This window comes from Numida meleagris, chromosome 2, assembly GCF_002078875.1.
Source record: "Numida meleagris isolate 19003 breed g44 Domestic line chromosome 2, NumMel1.0, whole genome shotgun sequence".
Lineage (NCBI taxonomy): Eukaryota > Metazoa > Chordata > Aves > Galliformes > Numididae > Numida > Numida meleagris.
Genome location: NC_034410.1, coordinates 3706223 through 3723475, shown reverse-complemented (window position 1 = coordinate 3723475; position 17253 = coordinate 3706223). Strand labels below are relative to the sequence as shown.

Here is a 17253-nt window from a genome sequence, read left to right as displayed (position 1 = left end):
GGTCAATGAGAGGACTTGCCCCTGGATCACACCGAACCAAGCTGGAGGAATGGCTGCAGTCCAAGGAGCTGCTGTTTTGCAACATCTGGCAAGGACAGAAAAATAATCCATCTCCCTGCACATTAGTTTTACTGAAAATGCTTCAGCTTGGGCTTTGTGATCCCGTAGCAGAATGCCAATTAATGGACAGATCCACTTCCAGAGATTTTTTTGAAAACTTGCATTGAATGAAGCAGCACTGTAAAACCATGCCCTGCTTTCTCTTGCCATTTCACCGCGTGAGAATCTTATTACGCTGCTTAATGATATGTTAATTTCCAAGGAAAACACTGGAATGAAACCCTAATATTGTCACCAAAGCAAGCAAACAAAAATATGAGAAAACGTGCTATTGACTCTAATAGAGCTGCACGCTTGAATAACGCGGGACACCAAAGCAGTAATTAAAACACCCAATTGTTTTATTTGATAGAATTAACAGAACATAAGCAACCTGCCATCAAGATTCAGTTTATAGGCAGGAGAGAGCTGGCTTCTTATGGACTTGTTGGCATGGTGGCAATAAAACAAAGGGCACGTAAAGCTGGTGTTATAGAAAGGATATGTCTGATTTTTATGGGGAGATGCAAAGGAAGTTCTGCAGACTTGCTTCTCTTTGAAGAGAGGATTCAATTCAGGGTGTTTTGGGTTTTGGTTCTTAATGGAGTGCAGATTTTCTACAGGCACAGCTCCCCCATTCATTTTTGAAGCTTCTGCACTGAAAATTAATGTGCACGGCATTCTGATGAAACGCTAAGATAGCAACATTTAAGAAAATGATGATACACATTCTTCCCGAGGCCATGTGAACCACAGACTGCATCAAGTGTTCAGCTACTTCACCTCTGCAGGATCTGTGCAAAAATGAGAAGTTTGGGCAAGGAGCAGCACCTGGAATGCATTCATCCTACACGTCCTGAGAAAGCTGAACTCAAACAGCAGAGAAAGATTATCGCATCCACAGCAGTTAAAGAAGAAGAAAAAAAACAAGAAGAAGAAAGCCCCAAACGCCTGCACTAGCACCACCAAAAATCCCCTACTTAGTCCTAACAATTGCTTCCTGCAACCTCAGAAGAGCATTTTGCAAATGAGGTAAATTCTCCCTGCTGCAGCCTTTAACCCCTGCTCTTCCTGTACCTTTGTGCAGACACAGCTGGGAGCAGCTCACTTCTACAGCTGGGGAGAACGAAAGCAGGAGGGAAAAGAGAGGAGTCACGTCAACTGGGAGCGTCAGCAGCTGGTTATTGGAGTAAGGATGGAAGCTCTGAAGGACACAAGCTCTGACCTGATGCTCGTGTCTGCTTTGTGGCCTGCAGAACTTCCTGGTGACAGGAAACAAACTGGCACAGACAAGAGGAGCCAGAACTATGGGCTGGAACAGTGCCCTGAACTACCAGGGTCTTCTCTTTCTCTCCAAGTCTGCACATTATCGCTGCACACTACAATCCCATCCTCTATTTAAATCTCCATATATTTGGGAAACAAATGTGGACTAGGTGATCACAGGGGTCTTTTCCATCCTCAGTGATTCTATGAACCCGTGTTTTACAGGAAATCTCTCAAGCTGCCACGCAAAGCTGCTGTGGGGTGTCTGACCAAGGTTTCATGCAGAGAGGGTTGAGAATTGAAAGCAGAAGGAACTCATCTGAATTTTAAATCCAGATAAACATCAGGTGACTTCAGGATTATGCTGCGTGACAGCAGTAAACTACTCAGAAGTGAAACCACCACGTAGTTGGGACCTCAGTTGTCAAGGAGTTTTAAAAAAAAGTTAATAAGAATAATGATTATAACGAGCTTAACCTTTCCCTTTCCATCTCTGGAACCGTGCACTGGGAGCACAATGACCTTCACACGAATACACACACAAAAAGCAGCCTACAGACACAGCCAAGCATCTCGAGGTGATGTGCAGGATGGCCTCCAAGTGGATACAGAAGAGCCACAAAGGGTCTGTCTATTCCTCATTTTTAGGAAGTTTTGCTTGCTTTTCTTAAGTGAAAGAACAAACTGCTGCTCTATTATAAATAGGAAGCACCGTAACGTTTCTATTAACAGCATCTTTTGAGCTCACCTGTTTCCAGCTTTCCCAAGAAACCAGGTTTTCACACTGCTTAGGCTATTACTGTGCCAAACAGATGCAAGCACTATTCCTGGATAAGTTAGCTTCCTATTTACTAACTTTGATGCTGCAGCTATCATCCTAACACACCCCAGCTCCTGGCGTGCAGCAGTCTGATGCTCCACAGTCTGCCTCCAACTTCACCCTCAGCCCAGTTATTTTTCTGGTTATGTCACTGGGCAATTAGAAGAGTTAGTGAGTGTATTACCAAACGTTTTAGTGAGTACCTGCTAGTTCCCTGTGCCCTCTCAGGAACCAGCAAGGCCAATTCCTAAGAGAAGAGTGCAGGACAGGTGTGCATCCCTTGCACATCCCCTCAGCTGGCACCACAGTGCTATACAACTTCCAGTTTGACACATAACACAACGGTTGTGAAAGTGGCATTTTGGTTCTTCTAGAAGAGCTGAAGAGCACAGCAGGTTAAATACTTCCAGAAGGTCATTACACTAATTAAAAAAAAAAAAAAAGGTTTAGATGGAAATGAAAGCATAATGAAGTAGCGCTGCTCCCCACCTTGAGGTACCTGTTGCTACAATACCTTCCTGTTCCCAGGAAGAAGAACCAAGGCGAGCACGGAATGGAATAAATCACTGCTTTGAAATGGAAAATTGCTACAAACAACACTCAAGAACAAGCTATTTGCAGATTCATTATACTGAAGAGAACAGCACTGCTGGAGCAAGAGTGACACTGGATAGACAAGTGTTTTATTATTCCTCTGCACATCTGCATCACCATTTTAAGTAGATTCAGGTATCTAAGGGGAGCTCACAGTACACTGACACAGCCATGGGCAATGGATCCAGGCTGCTACAGGAGAAACTCCTAAACCTTAGGAGTGATGGTGGCCATGGTAAAACCCCAGAGAGGCTGGGAAGGGCCCCATCCATGGAGACACTGAGAGGCTGGACAAGCAGGGCCCTGCAGATGTCCCACACAGACACAAGCTGTTGCCTAAAGGTGAGCAACAAGGATCTGTGTATGCTGTACAGCTCGTGCCCCTGAAGCCCAGCTATTTAAAGAATTATACACGAGCATTTCCAGCAGCTGAAATAACACGAATGGGTTAAGAAGACAGCACTGAAAAACAAACCCACAAAACTCCTTTTCTAACATTGCCCGCCAGCCTCATAAGAACAATAAGCCTTTCTTTTACGTTCTTTTATGTAGCAGAAAATTAAAGCTTAGCATTTTTATCTTGATAAAACGATATTGCCAGATAAGAAAACCTAAAAAGGGTTTGCATGACACCTGAAAGGTGATTTTTTTTTTTTAAACTGACATTTACATCAACCTGAATTCTTTAAAACCTTTCATCCATCTTTCCTCCAGCTTTATGTTAGCTGCTTTATTCTCCTTTTTCTCAGTTTTCTGTCTACCCCAGAAGTAACAGCCCATCTCCCCCCTCCCCCCCCATCCTTACTATGTAGGCACCCTCTTTCCCATAAATTACTTCCTGGGACATCAATAGCAGAGGTAGTGCAATACCACAGCCTGCCAGCAGAAATAAAATACCACCTTGTTAATCATTGATCACAGAAAAAGGGGGAAGAATGTAAGCACCTAGCTAATAGCTAAATGCCTTGTAAATATTTACTGAATTGCAGACTTCCATCATGAATCTCACTGTGGCAAGCTTCAGCAGGGAGCTAGATTTCATCCTTCGTATCGCAGCACAGTGCCATTAAGTCACACACTGAGCAGACAGCTGAGCTTACAGACCAACCTATCGTGGCCCTTGGCTGTAAACCCATATTCCCCAACCCCAAGTGCTTTGCAAGCACCTGCATTAAAATGACTCCCCTTGAACTACAGCTTCAGCTCTCACCAACAAAGTCTTGACCAGGTGCCAAGCCGTGCATACCTGCAGGATGAGACAACATTCCCAAATGTTACAGCGTGAGGTTCGCAAAAGGAGGAAGGTACGACGCAGGGATTTGAAGCAAGATTCCAGAAGCATCACTACCACTAAGTTGCGCATTATCAAGCCTGACAGTCTCTCCCATGTGTCTGTGTCAGAGCTCAGACCCCCAGCACCAGGCAGGGTCTCCCAGCTCATACTCTGCTGCTAAGAGCAAAAGGGGACTCGGTCACTGAAAGTGCAAGGAAAGAGAAACTTAGAACAACACGTAAACATTCTTAGCTCTGAAGAGCTATGAAAACTTAATCTTGCTATGAGCACAGAAAATGTATGCTTCCTGAATATTCACGTTAAAAGATATTTGCTTTTTTAATGAGATGCAGACTTTGGACTTTCTCCTGTGCAGTGCCCTGGACTATCAGCACACGTATGGGATGAGCTCCCTTAGAATCCCACACCTGGATTTCACACAGTCCTATCTCCTTCCAGGTAGCCAGCTTCAGCAAGAACCCTCTTCTCATATCTAAATTCAGGCTTCCCTTGAACGCTTGAAATTTCAGAAGAGCAGGGAACTAGAATTTGTTGCAATGATATTTCATAAATAACCATGCAGAGGATCGTGATCTTGCACGTATACTTAATTTAGAAGCAGTTCAAACAGATTTTAGAAAACTATCCTCTGTAGAAATGCTCAAGGGTGAGCATACAAAAAACGCTGGTGCTACTCACTCAGGAAGGCAGCTGACCAAACACATCACAGAAGGAGTTAGAGGAGGTGATATTTTATCAGATTCTCTTGCGGCTTTTAGGTTTGCTAACATCATATAGGAGCCGTGAACAGCACCCGAAAGGCTCCCAGAATAATGCAGCCTTTCCATAACCCTCTATATTGTTCCCCTGGCTGCCTGACAGACACCAGGAGAACTTTCTCCACGTGCAGAACAACGAGCCCCTGCTAACGCCAGGTCTGCCCCTGCAGAGCGACATGGAGACTTCAGCAGGTCACGAAAATCCCAGAAGCGACAACTTGAGCGTGCTGCCCAAAGCTTAGCAGCGAGCAAACTGCACGGTTCTCCCCTACAACAGGCTAAGCTGGTAAAATCTCTCCCACTTTTTACTGAATTTTTGATTAAATCAGCGTGGCTGTAAGCAGGAGCATGGCTGGACTTCCAACCCCAAGTCCCACTGCGCCCGGAACGGTTTCACAACCCAGAGCCCGTTTTAACAACCGCCCCCGAGGCTGCTAAACTTAGAGAAGCACACCACCACCACCACCACCTATGGAAAGTTTTTGCTGAGTTTTCCCCCTCTTTTCCTCCCCCTGTTCCAAAGAGAAGGCTGAAGCTAGGCAGGAGAGCTGCGTGCCTGTGCCTCCAGCCCCACTGCGCCCGTGCTGCCCACGCAGCGTGCAGAGCTGAAGACAGAGGTGAAATCGGGATTCTGAACCCCACTGCACTCAGTTTAACCCCCAGACAGCCAGAGGTGGGAGAAAAGCTGCACGTGCTCCCCTGCCTGTTACTCTGTGATGCCGCCCTAAAGGCTGCTGAGCTGTGGCCTGGGGACCCTGCCATGTGGTCCTAAAGCAGACTCCTGCAGCAGCTCACGAGAAGAAAGCCACCTGGCTCATCTGTGCACACACAGCCACGCGCTCATCCTGTTTGAGGATCAAAGATGGCTTGAATCAAACAGCTGGGAAAGTATTCCAACAGCATACTGAACAAGATGGAGGATGCCCTGACCTCTACGTTTACCCATAGCAAAATTCTCCTGGTGCTCAGCACCCGGAAAGCACAGCAGCACTCCCACCTCTCAGTCCTGAAGACCTTCAGCACCGCCAGCAACATTTTGCCGGAGGAAATTCTACCAGATATTTAAGCTGAGCACTATTTAGGACTCCTCCAAGCAAGGTAAATGACCGTAATTAAGATACCAGCGACAACCGAAAGCCGTGTTTCCCAGAGAATACTGCAAACCAAACAGCAACACAGCGTCTCTTTTGGTCACGCGCTCGCAGCAGAGGGACAGCAGAACATCTGGCTCAGCTTCTCAGGAAGCACCGAAAGGCTGAACGCGGCGTGCAGGTGGTGTTTGCAAGCAAACAGCCCCAAAAAAGCCACCCCAGCCCACTCACAGCGAGAGCACGAGTCCCACAGCACCTCCTGGCACCACGCACGGCACGGCTAATTGCGTGCGGTCTCACATCAGCAACCCAAGGGGCATATTTGGGCACCCGGACCAGGAGGCAGGTCGTGCTTCACAAGCACACTGGTATTTTTTCCTGTTATTGTTCCAAGGATTGAGCTGAGCCTCTGGGAAGGGATATGAATAGAAGTGATGTTTTCCAGAGGGGAGGATGCGAGCGTTACGTTCTGCCCAAGCGCTGCTGAAGCAGCGGCTTCAGGTTAAGAATCTCCAAGCTGCTCCATTTAACTGAAATGTATTATAATTCTTCTAGGAAAAAAAAAAAAATCAGAAGCGACCTCCCCAGCAAATACCAGCTGCTCCCTTCCAGTGGAACAGATCAGAAACTCAGAATTGAACACGTTCGTTTTCAGCTCTCTTACCCGATACCATGCCAACTGCTTACAGAGATGCTAATCCATGCAAACTTTGTGAAGAAAAGAGAATGTGTTGCTTTTTTCTTCTCTTTTATTTTTATTTTTTGCTATTTTGTACACTTGAGATTTATAAAGAAAGCATTTCTGAATGCTGAGTCCAAACAGCAATCTTAGCCGATACAGGCAGACATCCTCAGTTTATTCTATTGCAGCAGTCAACTATTTAACCTGAAGAAATGCTGAAACGTGAAACAGAAAGCAAAATCCAAACTGCTTTATGAGGCATCTGCCCTCTGGACTTGGCCATCTTCTGTACAACTGCAACCTTTTATCAGCTATTTAACTGAAAATGTAAGGTACAGATTCCCAGTGAATCACAGCTGCTGTACCCATATGGCCTTAATTAAAGTAAGAAAGCCCATTTACTCCTGTAAAGCCCTTCCCAACAGCCAGCGAGCTGACTATCACCCAACCAGCTATTAAAAAGGTGAAAACTGTGACCCTGTTTTCCAGTCAAAATCATTACCCATTCAGAACGGAGACCTTATTACCCAAACCAGAAATCTTTAACTGACCTTATTAGCAGAATGGAAGATGAGCCCATCTGCTGCGTGGGGGTCACCAACCGAAGACAACCTGAAGAATCATCTTCACAACAAAAAAATACCAATATTGATATTTAAAAATACATTTTGTTGCAAAGCAGTGTTTTCTCTGTCTTCGGTACCACTGAAGGTGTTTTTAAAATAAAACCCACGTTACTTTTACGTTTTAGGACAAACACTACCCAAAAAAAAGGCATGTCCTTATACTCCAGCATCTCACTTTCTCAGAGGGTTGGAGTGAGTTTGGTACACACCAGGTTAACTTGCTGAAAATCACACTGCGACGCCCTTCTGAGCATCATCCCAATACTGTCTTCTCAGATTGTCATGGTTGCTTTCCTTTCCACATCTCATATCTCTGCTATTATTACAGGTTTTGTATGGTTGTTGCTTTGGTGCCTGGGATCACGTGAAAGCTGCTCTCACATCTGAGGCAGGCTTTTTCTGAAACAGCTTATTTTCCTCCTTTTAAGAATACCGCAGTTCTACAACGTGAGACAGCAAGAGTATTTAGTTACTAAAATTAAGAAAAACGAGGGTTTGATTTAAGGTACGGGACAGAATCCATCACCTCCAACACAAGTGAGGCAGTGACATCTTTAAGAACTCTCAGTGCTCATCTGCCTGCCAGAGTGATGCTGGAAAGGTCATATACAGGGAAGTGCAGCAGCAGCAGCACAACGTGTAAATACAGGAACGAGACCTGAACAGATTCCTGCTTCACAACTGCCAGGTCTGATTTGTTCAACCTTGCTCCTGCCACGACACGCTTACAAAAGAGTGGCAGCAACCGTAGGGTAACGTCGGCCACCAATGAGCCTAAAAGAATTTGAGGGGAAAAAAACAACAACCAAAAGACACATTAACCAACCAAAAAAACCAACAAAAGCCACCAAACAGAACAATTGTAACGTGAACAGTGAGCGTTCTTTGCAGCAATACCAGCTAAAGTTGGTGGGGTGTTGTACCTACGCTGCTAGCATCCTTTTCAGCACAGGCAATGAAAATTTGCTGGGGGCTTTCAAGTTTCTAATGGGGCCTAATAAATTGTATTTGAATTTCAGGGCACAGCTTGCATTGAAATTGCCAGTTTTATCATGATAATCTGGAGACAAAACCATTCAGGTATTCAATCCACTTCACAATTAACAAGCCTTTTTTTTTTTTTTAAGGCTTCACTTTCCTTCTCCATTAAACTTTGCCATCCTTGCTTCCTTGACATCTCAACACAAGAGGGAATCTTCCAGAACGACACGAGATTTTGAAATGTGAGGGGAAAAAAGAAAAATAGGAGTCCCACAACTATGCACTCATGATAAACCCGATTAAATAAATCCACTTAAAATCTCATTCCTTTGTGGATAAGCACTTTACAGACCTCTACACTGATGCAAATTGTTTTTACAGTTATGTTGTAAACCCACCTCCTTCTGGGACTTTTCAATTGATGTCAATTTGTAATTAGCAAATGAATTGCAACGTAGATTGCATTCAGCACTCTTCTCCTTTTCTTTTTGATTCCCCAATGAACACAAAACCCCCGCCGCTTTCCAAAACTCTCAACTTACTGATCCTCAGCAAAACCAGCTTCGTATCATGGGAGCCATGAGAACTGGCTGGTGGCCAATGGGTGATTTGGTGAAGAGTCATCTTCCAGCTCTCCCAACCCATCACACACAAACTGCTGCTACGAGTTCACAAGGAATGTCATTTCAGATCCTTGACACACTCAGCTGGTCACTATGGAAAGATATCTTTGCCTCTTTCCCCACCTGGCAGATGACAATTCATACGTTGGAATGCGACCCGTACCTTCAGACGCTATTTTTATTGGTAGAAATGCAAACTGCAGTCAGTTCATCCTGTTCAGGAATTCCTAGGTAAATGATTTTGGCAGCCATTCTTAGACAGGTCACCCGCATGGTGTATGAGTAAAGGCTTCCCTTTGGCCAAACTGGACATTCTGACTTTAATTTTGAAGGAAACACCCCAGCATTCCTCCTGGTTGACTTGTTGCTCTTCAGGCATCTCCTCCCTTTCAGTACAGCACAATATTTGCTCAGCGTTTTTAAACAATTGTTAAAAAGGGAAAAGAAAAGAGAAACGTCTTCGCTGCAGCAACGACCCCACATCAGACTCAAGATCAAGATCATAATCCCACAGGATTTTAATAAGGAGTCAAGAAACAGAAGGTCTCTCCTTCTCAGGCTGCTCCTACAGCATTTTGGCCAACTGTTACCGATGGCTGCACCCTACTGCTCCCCAACATCTCCCACAGGTTCTCATACCAAAGCCAACCCACACACAAGCAGCAGCAATGCCAACTTCTGAGGCCCTCCGACTTCAGCATCGCCGGAGCACAGGGAGGCAGCTGCCACGATCCAGAAACTTCAGATGAGGGGGGAAAAAAGGCAAGAAGGCAAATAGAGCAAGAGAGAGAAGCTGGGATAAACGACCAAATCCCTTCCAGGGATGTGTCACTGCTGACCGCTCCTTCAGAGTGCTTTTATCTCAACCAGCACAAGGAAAAGTTGCCAACTTCACCGCTCAAGCAAATCGCAACCACAGAACAACTTCAAAACCAAAACTCTCTGGTTTTTCAGATCTCAAATAACCACACGTACGTGCACTCACAGTACCTAACGCGAGTACGCAGATATTCAGACATGTATGTACTCATCAGCTTTGGTGGACAAAAAAAGCCAGTAACACATGCTAGTTCTTAATACATAGTTCTTGCAGGTGTGCATTTAAATCCATACCTTTACATGGACTCTTCTTCAGAGCTACATGTTCTGATTCTTCTACGCATGCCACAGTAGCAGCAGCAGTAGCCATGCAGATGGGGACTGGTCCACCTGCTGCCACGCACTGCGATGCCAGGAGCTCATTCCCGAGCTCAGGACACATCCCCACCCCCACTGCAGAGCCAGGAGAAGCTCCGTGCCATTGAGATGACAGCCTTGCAACTCACGAAATAGGTAAGTTTAAGTTTTCACTGCTGGTTCCAGCCCACAAGGAAAGGGCAGGATTTTTTTTCTGCTGCTAATCCCACTGGGAACCCCGGGCTACAATTCAGGAAGCAAGAGCGCTCTGAGGATGGGGAAGAGCAGGGAAGTGACTAAAAATCAATGCCCTACAAGGCCAGCAGGAAAAAAAAAAAAGCACTGACAGAACTGACTGGCCCATTACCCATGAGAGATGACCTGGCCTGAAACAAAACCACCAACATACATACCATAAATTCAGGCTGAGATTCATCAGTAGTTTGTTTCCTACAGAACTGTGCTCAATTTTTAACAAAAAAAAAAAAGTCTTAGGAAATTACATACGCAGTATATTTTGACATCTTTCATTTGGGGTTGTTGTGCTTCAGTGCAAAACACAGCCCGCAGCATCTTATTTGCCCCTGTCCATCAGGCTTTGAACACACTAATAGGGGTTCAGAGGAGATTAATAGTTCTTCTCCGTAGAAATAAATAAGGAAAAAAAAAAATCTCATTTTAAAAACCCAACATCCTTCAAATCCAAGCCTACCATATATTTATTCAGATTTAACTCACAATAAATTTCCTAGATAATAGAATTCTAGTTTCCAGTACAGCCAATCGCTTCTAATAATGGGGTTTTCATTCGTTCTTTGATAAATCATGCTTGATCATCTTGTGCAAAGAAAATAAGCTGTGGCACTTTTATGTAAGTGATCATTTTGATAACACAGAGTGAAGTCTACAAACTTTAGGCAAAGCTTGTAGTTAGGAGAAAGCTCACTGTGCAGTGCTGGGCCTGCATAAAACTTGTATTTTTGTCCCTAATATCTATATGACAAAGCAGCAATGGTGCTGAGAGGACTGCACTGCGTTGAGACTCGTTTAGATTTACAAATTCTTTTTGTCTTATAGCAAACACCCAGAATATACAAAAGGCCAAACTGATATGACAGCAGACCGCCTGGAACAGAATGTTACTGTTCTATTTGGAAGTTACTTCTGCCTTCTGCATTTGTCACACCTATGTCCATTTTACGCCTTAACCCCTCCACGTAAATAAAAAGCAAGCTCCCATCAAACTCTGGTAAAAATAGCATTTATAAGAGATTAACATTTCCAACGTGGAACACTTCAAAATATCTTTGGCTACATCACAGCCCAGAAGGCACCTTTCCTCAGGCCCTAACTGGGAGCTGTGCAGATGCAGCAGGGCTGAGCTCCGCCAGCTCACAGCTCTCCCCAGCACCACCACGCCGACCCTGTCTGGAAGTAAAGCTGCTATCAGCATCTTCCAATAGAACACATGTGCAAAGGAATTCCCGGGGGACTTTCCAGCCGTGTCTCCCCTCCTGCAATGAACCACGCAATAGGCAATCCTTACCAGCAAGGCAGATTGGGTCTTCAGACTCATAGCTAGGCTGCATCATCACCCACGGCCAAGGATGCGGGCAGAGCAGGCTGGAGGTCGCTCTGTGGGCCAGGAGCAGCTGCCAGCCCCATTCCCTGCCCCACTGCTGGGCCTCACGTGGGCTCAGTAGCCCTCAAGAGCCAGGAGCTCCTGCCTTCCTCTCTATGCCCCCCCATCTCCTAATTCTTCTGGATGGAAACACTTCAAACGTGACTCAAAGCGAGCCACCCGAACAACGGCAAGGAAATTCTCCATAGGGTAAGCTTGGAGTAATTCAATCCCAAAGTTAACATTTCCATACCTAGGACTGCCTGAAACTGGATTTCCAATGGAAAATAACATCGATCAACAGACATGGGGGACGCTGCCAGCAAATTCTTCCAAAGAAGAAGTTACACATCAGCACAAAACAAAGGCTTACTTGTTTACAGGATGAATACTTAAGGTTTGACATACACAAAATATGTGGGCCAGAACTACTTTGCAGCCATTTTCCTATTTGAATTATGACTTCTACAAGATAGCAACATTCATAAATTAAGCGTTGCGTGGTAGAAAAACAAGCCTCCCACAGCTCAAGCCCTCTAGCAGTCAATGGGAGCAATACCTTTCAGCAACACTGACCCAGACAAGCAAGTTTCGTTTCTCTCAGCTTTCACTTTCCCTGCATTTTCGTGTGGTACCGCTTTAAAGAAGCCAACTTGGACACGTTCTCCAAAAAAAAAAAGCTCATTTGCAACGTGCAGATTAAATTCTGAAAGATGAAGCGCAGCACCGACCGCGACGCGTTTTACCCATTATCTCACAAAACGCTATTTGCATTTCTGAATGCTGAATTGACAAAAATGTAGGTCACCTTTGTTTTTCTTTTTTAAAGGCGTGTTAAACTCCTGCACACTCAAATTAAATTACCGCACTGAAACAAATACGAAATTGAGATGGCACGCAGTAGGAAGAAACGACACCAACTCAACACCAGACATTCATGCAGGTTATCCTTCATGTTACTGCCAGTACACTGCAGCTTGTTAGCTGCCACCTTAAATCAAATCTTGGGTTACTGCAGGTTACTACGGTCTCCCAGGAACATAAAACCTACTGTATGGTTACTCTGGTTTCATGTAACGACTATGTCATTAGTTAATGATTTAAAATTTTACCCTCCGTGAGCAATTCACATTCCAATGCCGTGCCGAAGCAGTTTCCATTTCCATTTCCCAATGTTACTTTAAAGGAGCAAAAAAATCTGTAGATAATACTACAAGAATTTCTTGAGAAGACGTCTCAGGAACACTGATGTATCTTTGGTTGTTTAAGTGCTTTGAATTCCAATAAAGTAATGGCAAAATATTTTTAATATATTTTCAAAACGCATCTTGCAGAAGATACAATTCATGACTTGTTTTGGTTGCATTCTCAAAATAGGCTTTTAACTTCAGATCTTAAGTACTCATTACTTGAAATGATAGTACTGCCTTTATTGGTTGTTCTGTTCTGTTTGTTTTATTCAACTTTATTGCCTTTGCTTGCCTGTTTGAGAAGGTACCATCAGTGAATTACCCTGTTCATTAAAAACAACTAGTAATGGTTTAGGTTCCATTTTGAACCCTTTCCCAACTGCTTTATCATAGAAGAAAACACATATTTGTAGACACACCAAAACATGCAGGTGTTCTAATAACTGAAAATAGATGCTCAGCTGATGGACAAACGTAACCAAAGTCAGGAAGGATGGATCTGAAGGCAGAGATCTGAACAATGAGGTCTGAAGGACCAGGTACCTCCAGAAGGACCGGGCTGGCACCGCACTGCTCCCGAGCCAGCCCCATGGAAGCACCCAGAATTGACAGCAGGTGTGAAGAAGAAATTAAAGCACACAGATTTAAGAAATGGAAATGTGCTTCTCTGGGCTATTACGTGTTACCCACCCGTGATCACGCTCTCTCTGCCACGCTCAGTGCAAAGGCTCTGCATCACTGCTTGGTTTTCTGGGGAGATAACTGGTACAATAGAGGTCACTGTCCAACTGATTAAAAAGAATAAATATTTTCCAAGTAAAAGCAGCATGAAGAGCTGATTTTATCTATCAAATAGATTACACGGTGTCAGACGTTTAGTTTTCCTTCACGTTTTCTCAGTTGGCTGCATCTATGGCTGATATAACACGTTGTTCTACCTACACTTTAATTTCTGGAGACAAGCAGTGTTAATGCTTCAAGTTTAAAAAAAAAAAAACGACCCAAGTAATCACGACACAAAATAGCGCTGCACAGAACTCTTTCTCCCACTTGCAAAGCTACCGGGGAACTTATGTTTCTCATTATTTCAGCGCTTCAAATATTTCTGATGGCTTACATACCGCTACCAAACGGGAGAACGTGTTTGTGCTTTTCAGAACTAACTTCACAGCTTCGAGGCCAAAATGCTCCGCAAGCACCGCAGGCAGCGCTGCAAAGCAAGAGCTGCAATAACACTCGAACGCGGTCGCAGCACCTTTCTGTGCTCAGCTTTCATGTTGATAGACAACTAAATACAGTGCACCACCGTGTGGCAACATATTAAGGAATGGGTCGCGTGCCAAGAGCTGGTTTTTTTTCCCACTTTCTGAATTTTTGAGTATTCGTTAAGAGTAAGTAACGGCTCCGTCTCAGTATTAATAAGCTGAGCGAGTTATCGTGCCCTCACTTATCTCAAAAACCATTTGTAATTCGTCTGGGTTAGCGAGAGAATAGTTGGGCATTTATATTTATAAAGCACAGTATTTGCTTAAAAAACAGAGCTGCTCCATGGTGAGGACACAGCTCTTCAGCTCTTGCCAACCATGCTCCCTTCCACAGAAGTAACTGACCGTGAGCTCATATTGGGCATTAAGCTCCTTTTAAAACATAAATACATATTAATAAAAACAAATCAAGCTAAATGCTGAACTCATGGTTGATTAAAAGCTTCAAAAACCATCGGAAAAATATAATCCAACACTCCAAAGTATACACATGCATTATTTAGTAGTTACTCACTGCTTCTCTACTGCTTAAGGAGAAGGAAAAAAAAAACAACAAAAAACCATTCGTCATAAGAAACACCACTGGAAGCTCCAAACTCCTAAGAAAACCTCAATTCCTGAAGCCACTCCTGGACCATATTTCCGCAACCCAATGCTGAATGCACGTTGCCATAGGGCTGGACTCCGCTCACCCAGTACCGTGCTACTGTAACCCACTGTATTACAAGATTGCAGGGGAGCACAGGCCCAGATGATACGTGTATTAGCTAAACACAAGAGTTAGCTCAGGGTGCCTGGATGGTCGTTAGCCATTTTGTACCAACACACTTGGTTCAGACTAAACCAGAAGCACTCTAGCTCCGAGCATCGGCCACCACTGAGGACCTCTCCATTCCCCACCGCAGCTCGGCGCTCCCAGAGCTCATCCGACCCAAAAGCTTGGCCCAAACTTCAGACACGGAGCAGAGCAGCGGGTGAGGCGACACGCAGCCCAGCTGGGAAGGGAGCACAGAGGGTTTTTGCGAGCTGCATATACCTCGACAGCGGGCGAAGGAAAACCTGTAGCAGGAGCAGCACGGGCAGGCAGCAGCGCTCCTTCCCCAGCCCAGCACAGGGCATCTGCAGAGCTCCTCTGCCAAAGTTGCTCCCGCACGCTCGAGGCTCACCACACAGCACGTACCACCATGCTGCGAAGCAGTAAATCAGTCCAAAGCATGCACTTCAACTACACTTAAAAAAAAAAAAAACCAGAAAAAAATAATCTTATTCCTGTACCAAGCTCATGCTCTCGCCTGTTCAACTCCAGCTACACTCCCCAGCCCACCCGTGCTTGCACGCAGCCTGCAAAGCCCCTGCTATGCAATTAAAGCCCATCATGATTTTTCTGCTCCAGACAAACGAATAGCAAGAACACAATGCACATTATGCAAGTTACTGCATAGTTATGCAAGTTAAATGCATATTTTCGATACACAGCGTAGCCGGCTGCACCCAAGCCACTTGTTTGATGTGGATGCTCAGTCTTACTCCGAGCTGTCAATTTTTCCTGTTTCTCCCAACTGCCTTTTTTACATTAAGGCTTCGACCAGCTGTTAGCAACGCTACCCGAGCCCTTCCAGCAGTGCAATAATAGAGGCCGTTAAGACCACGGCACCATCTGAGCACTGTGTGACATAAATCTGCTCCAAAGCAGCCTTCGGAGACGTCACAGGCAGAGCAGCAGCGCCGTGTTCTTGCAGACACCCCACGCTCGGTGCTGCCAAAAGAGAAAAAAACCATCAGAAACCTCCAGGGATCAGCAAGGCCTCAGCACGGGGAGCCACTTCTCAAGCAATACAAATTAAAAAGGGAGCGATGGGAGCGATCCTCCAAGAAAAAAAAAATAAATCAATCATCTTTTGGTTTAGCGGAACACCCCACCTTAACGACACAATGTTTTTGACATCCATCTCCATCCTCCTCTCGCAGGCAGCACACGTGAGATGAGCACACGGTGACTTGCTGTGAGCATTTCACTTGCCAGCAACCAGGAGCAACTTCTGCAGCTGCCCAGGACCCCCCCTTGCTGAGAGCCATGCAAAATGGAAGCATCCTGGGGATCAAACGCCCAGGTTTGAGAGGCAAACAGATCAACCTCCGACTTGTAGAAGACCATTTGGAGATCTACCACCATACCTGCACCAGACCACACCGCCACACTTCTTGCGCACGAGCAATTTCTGCCTTTTTTCCCCTGCTGACCAGTGCTGCTCGCAACAAAGCACAAACCTAACACCCCAAAACCACTGCAAACATAGGACTCTGTTCCCATCAACCCTGAAGAGGCACCTCCGTCCCACCAGCACCGCTTGGTGCTACCTGCAAGGATGCAGCCCAAGACCCCTCTGAGCTTCCAGGAAGGAAGGAGGCGATGGCAGACCGCTGCCGTCCAGGCTCTGAAGGAGCAGCAGCTCCCTTGGCCGAGCTGGATCCATCTTATTTTGGAGCAAAACACCGCCTGGACGCGACGCTTTACGCAAGCAACAGCTGTTGATCCACCCAGCCGTTGGGACGGCCAGCTTTTAGAAGTAGCCCTCATTTCTTCCAGCAGCGAGCAGCCTCTAAGGGAAAACACAAACCTGAAAGCTACACGGATTCTTGAACGCAAGGCAGGATGTGAGAAAGCAGGAAGACAGAAAGCGGGAAGATAGAAAGGAGAAATCCCCAAGAAGAGGGACGAAAAACCTGTGCTGAGGCTGAGATCTCAAAGCACAGACCTCAAAGCCAGTGCAGGTACCGACCCCGCGCTGCGCAGTGACAACCTGCCAAAGTTACATCCCCGCCTCGCGGAACAAAAGCCTCCCATCGAATTAAGCCCCGATTCAAATCCGTACCCCACACCCCAACCCCTCGGCAAGTTGTGGGCCGTGCCCAGCCGGCACTTCCCCAGCAAACCCCTCCATCCCACCAACAGCACAGCCTCCCCAGTCCCCAGCGAAGGGTGAGGAAGGCCGGCTGCTCCCCGCGCATTTCGCCGCCGCTCACCTTTATCCTGAGCGCAGGACAGGATCTCCTCCTCTTTGGGGTTAGTCACCTGGGTGATAATGGACGGGTTGTCCATGGAAACAGAGGGAGATTTCACCTGGCCGCTTCCCTCCCGGAGGCTTCGTGTGTGCGGGGAGGGGAGG

General features: G+C 45.7%; 1 protein-coding gene across 6 annotated transcripts in view; it reads right to left on the bottom strand.

Moving 5' to 3' along the window:
* The window catches only part of CTDSPL (CTD small phosphatase like), a 70043-nt gene extending 52796 nt beyond the window's left edge, over positions 1-17247 (bottom strand). For 2 of the 6 annotated variants that reach the window (XM_021385601.1, XM_021385603.1), the window contains exon 1: positions 17111-17247. In XM_021385601.1, coding sequence (XP_021241276.1) covers positions 17111-17186 — 76 coding nt within the window. In that variant the 5' untranslated portion in view covers positions 17187-17247. Of the gene's footprint in view, positions 1-11556; positions 11615-13511; positions 13573-16444; positions 17048-17110 lie in introns of those variants that run through there. The other 4 variants (XM_021385598.1, XM_021385597.1, XM_021385599.1 and 1 more) reach the window with 4 other exon arrangements.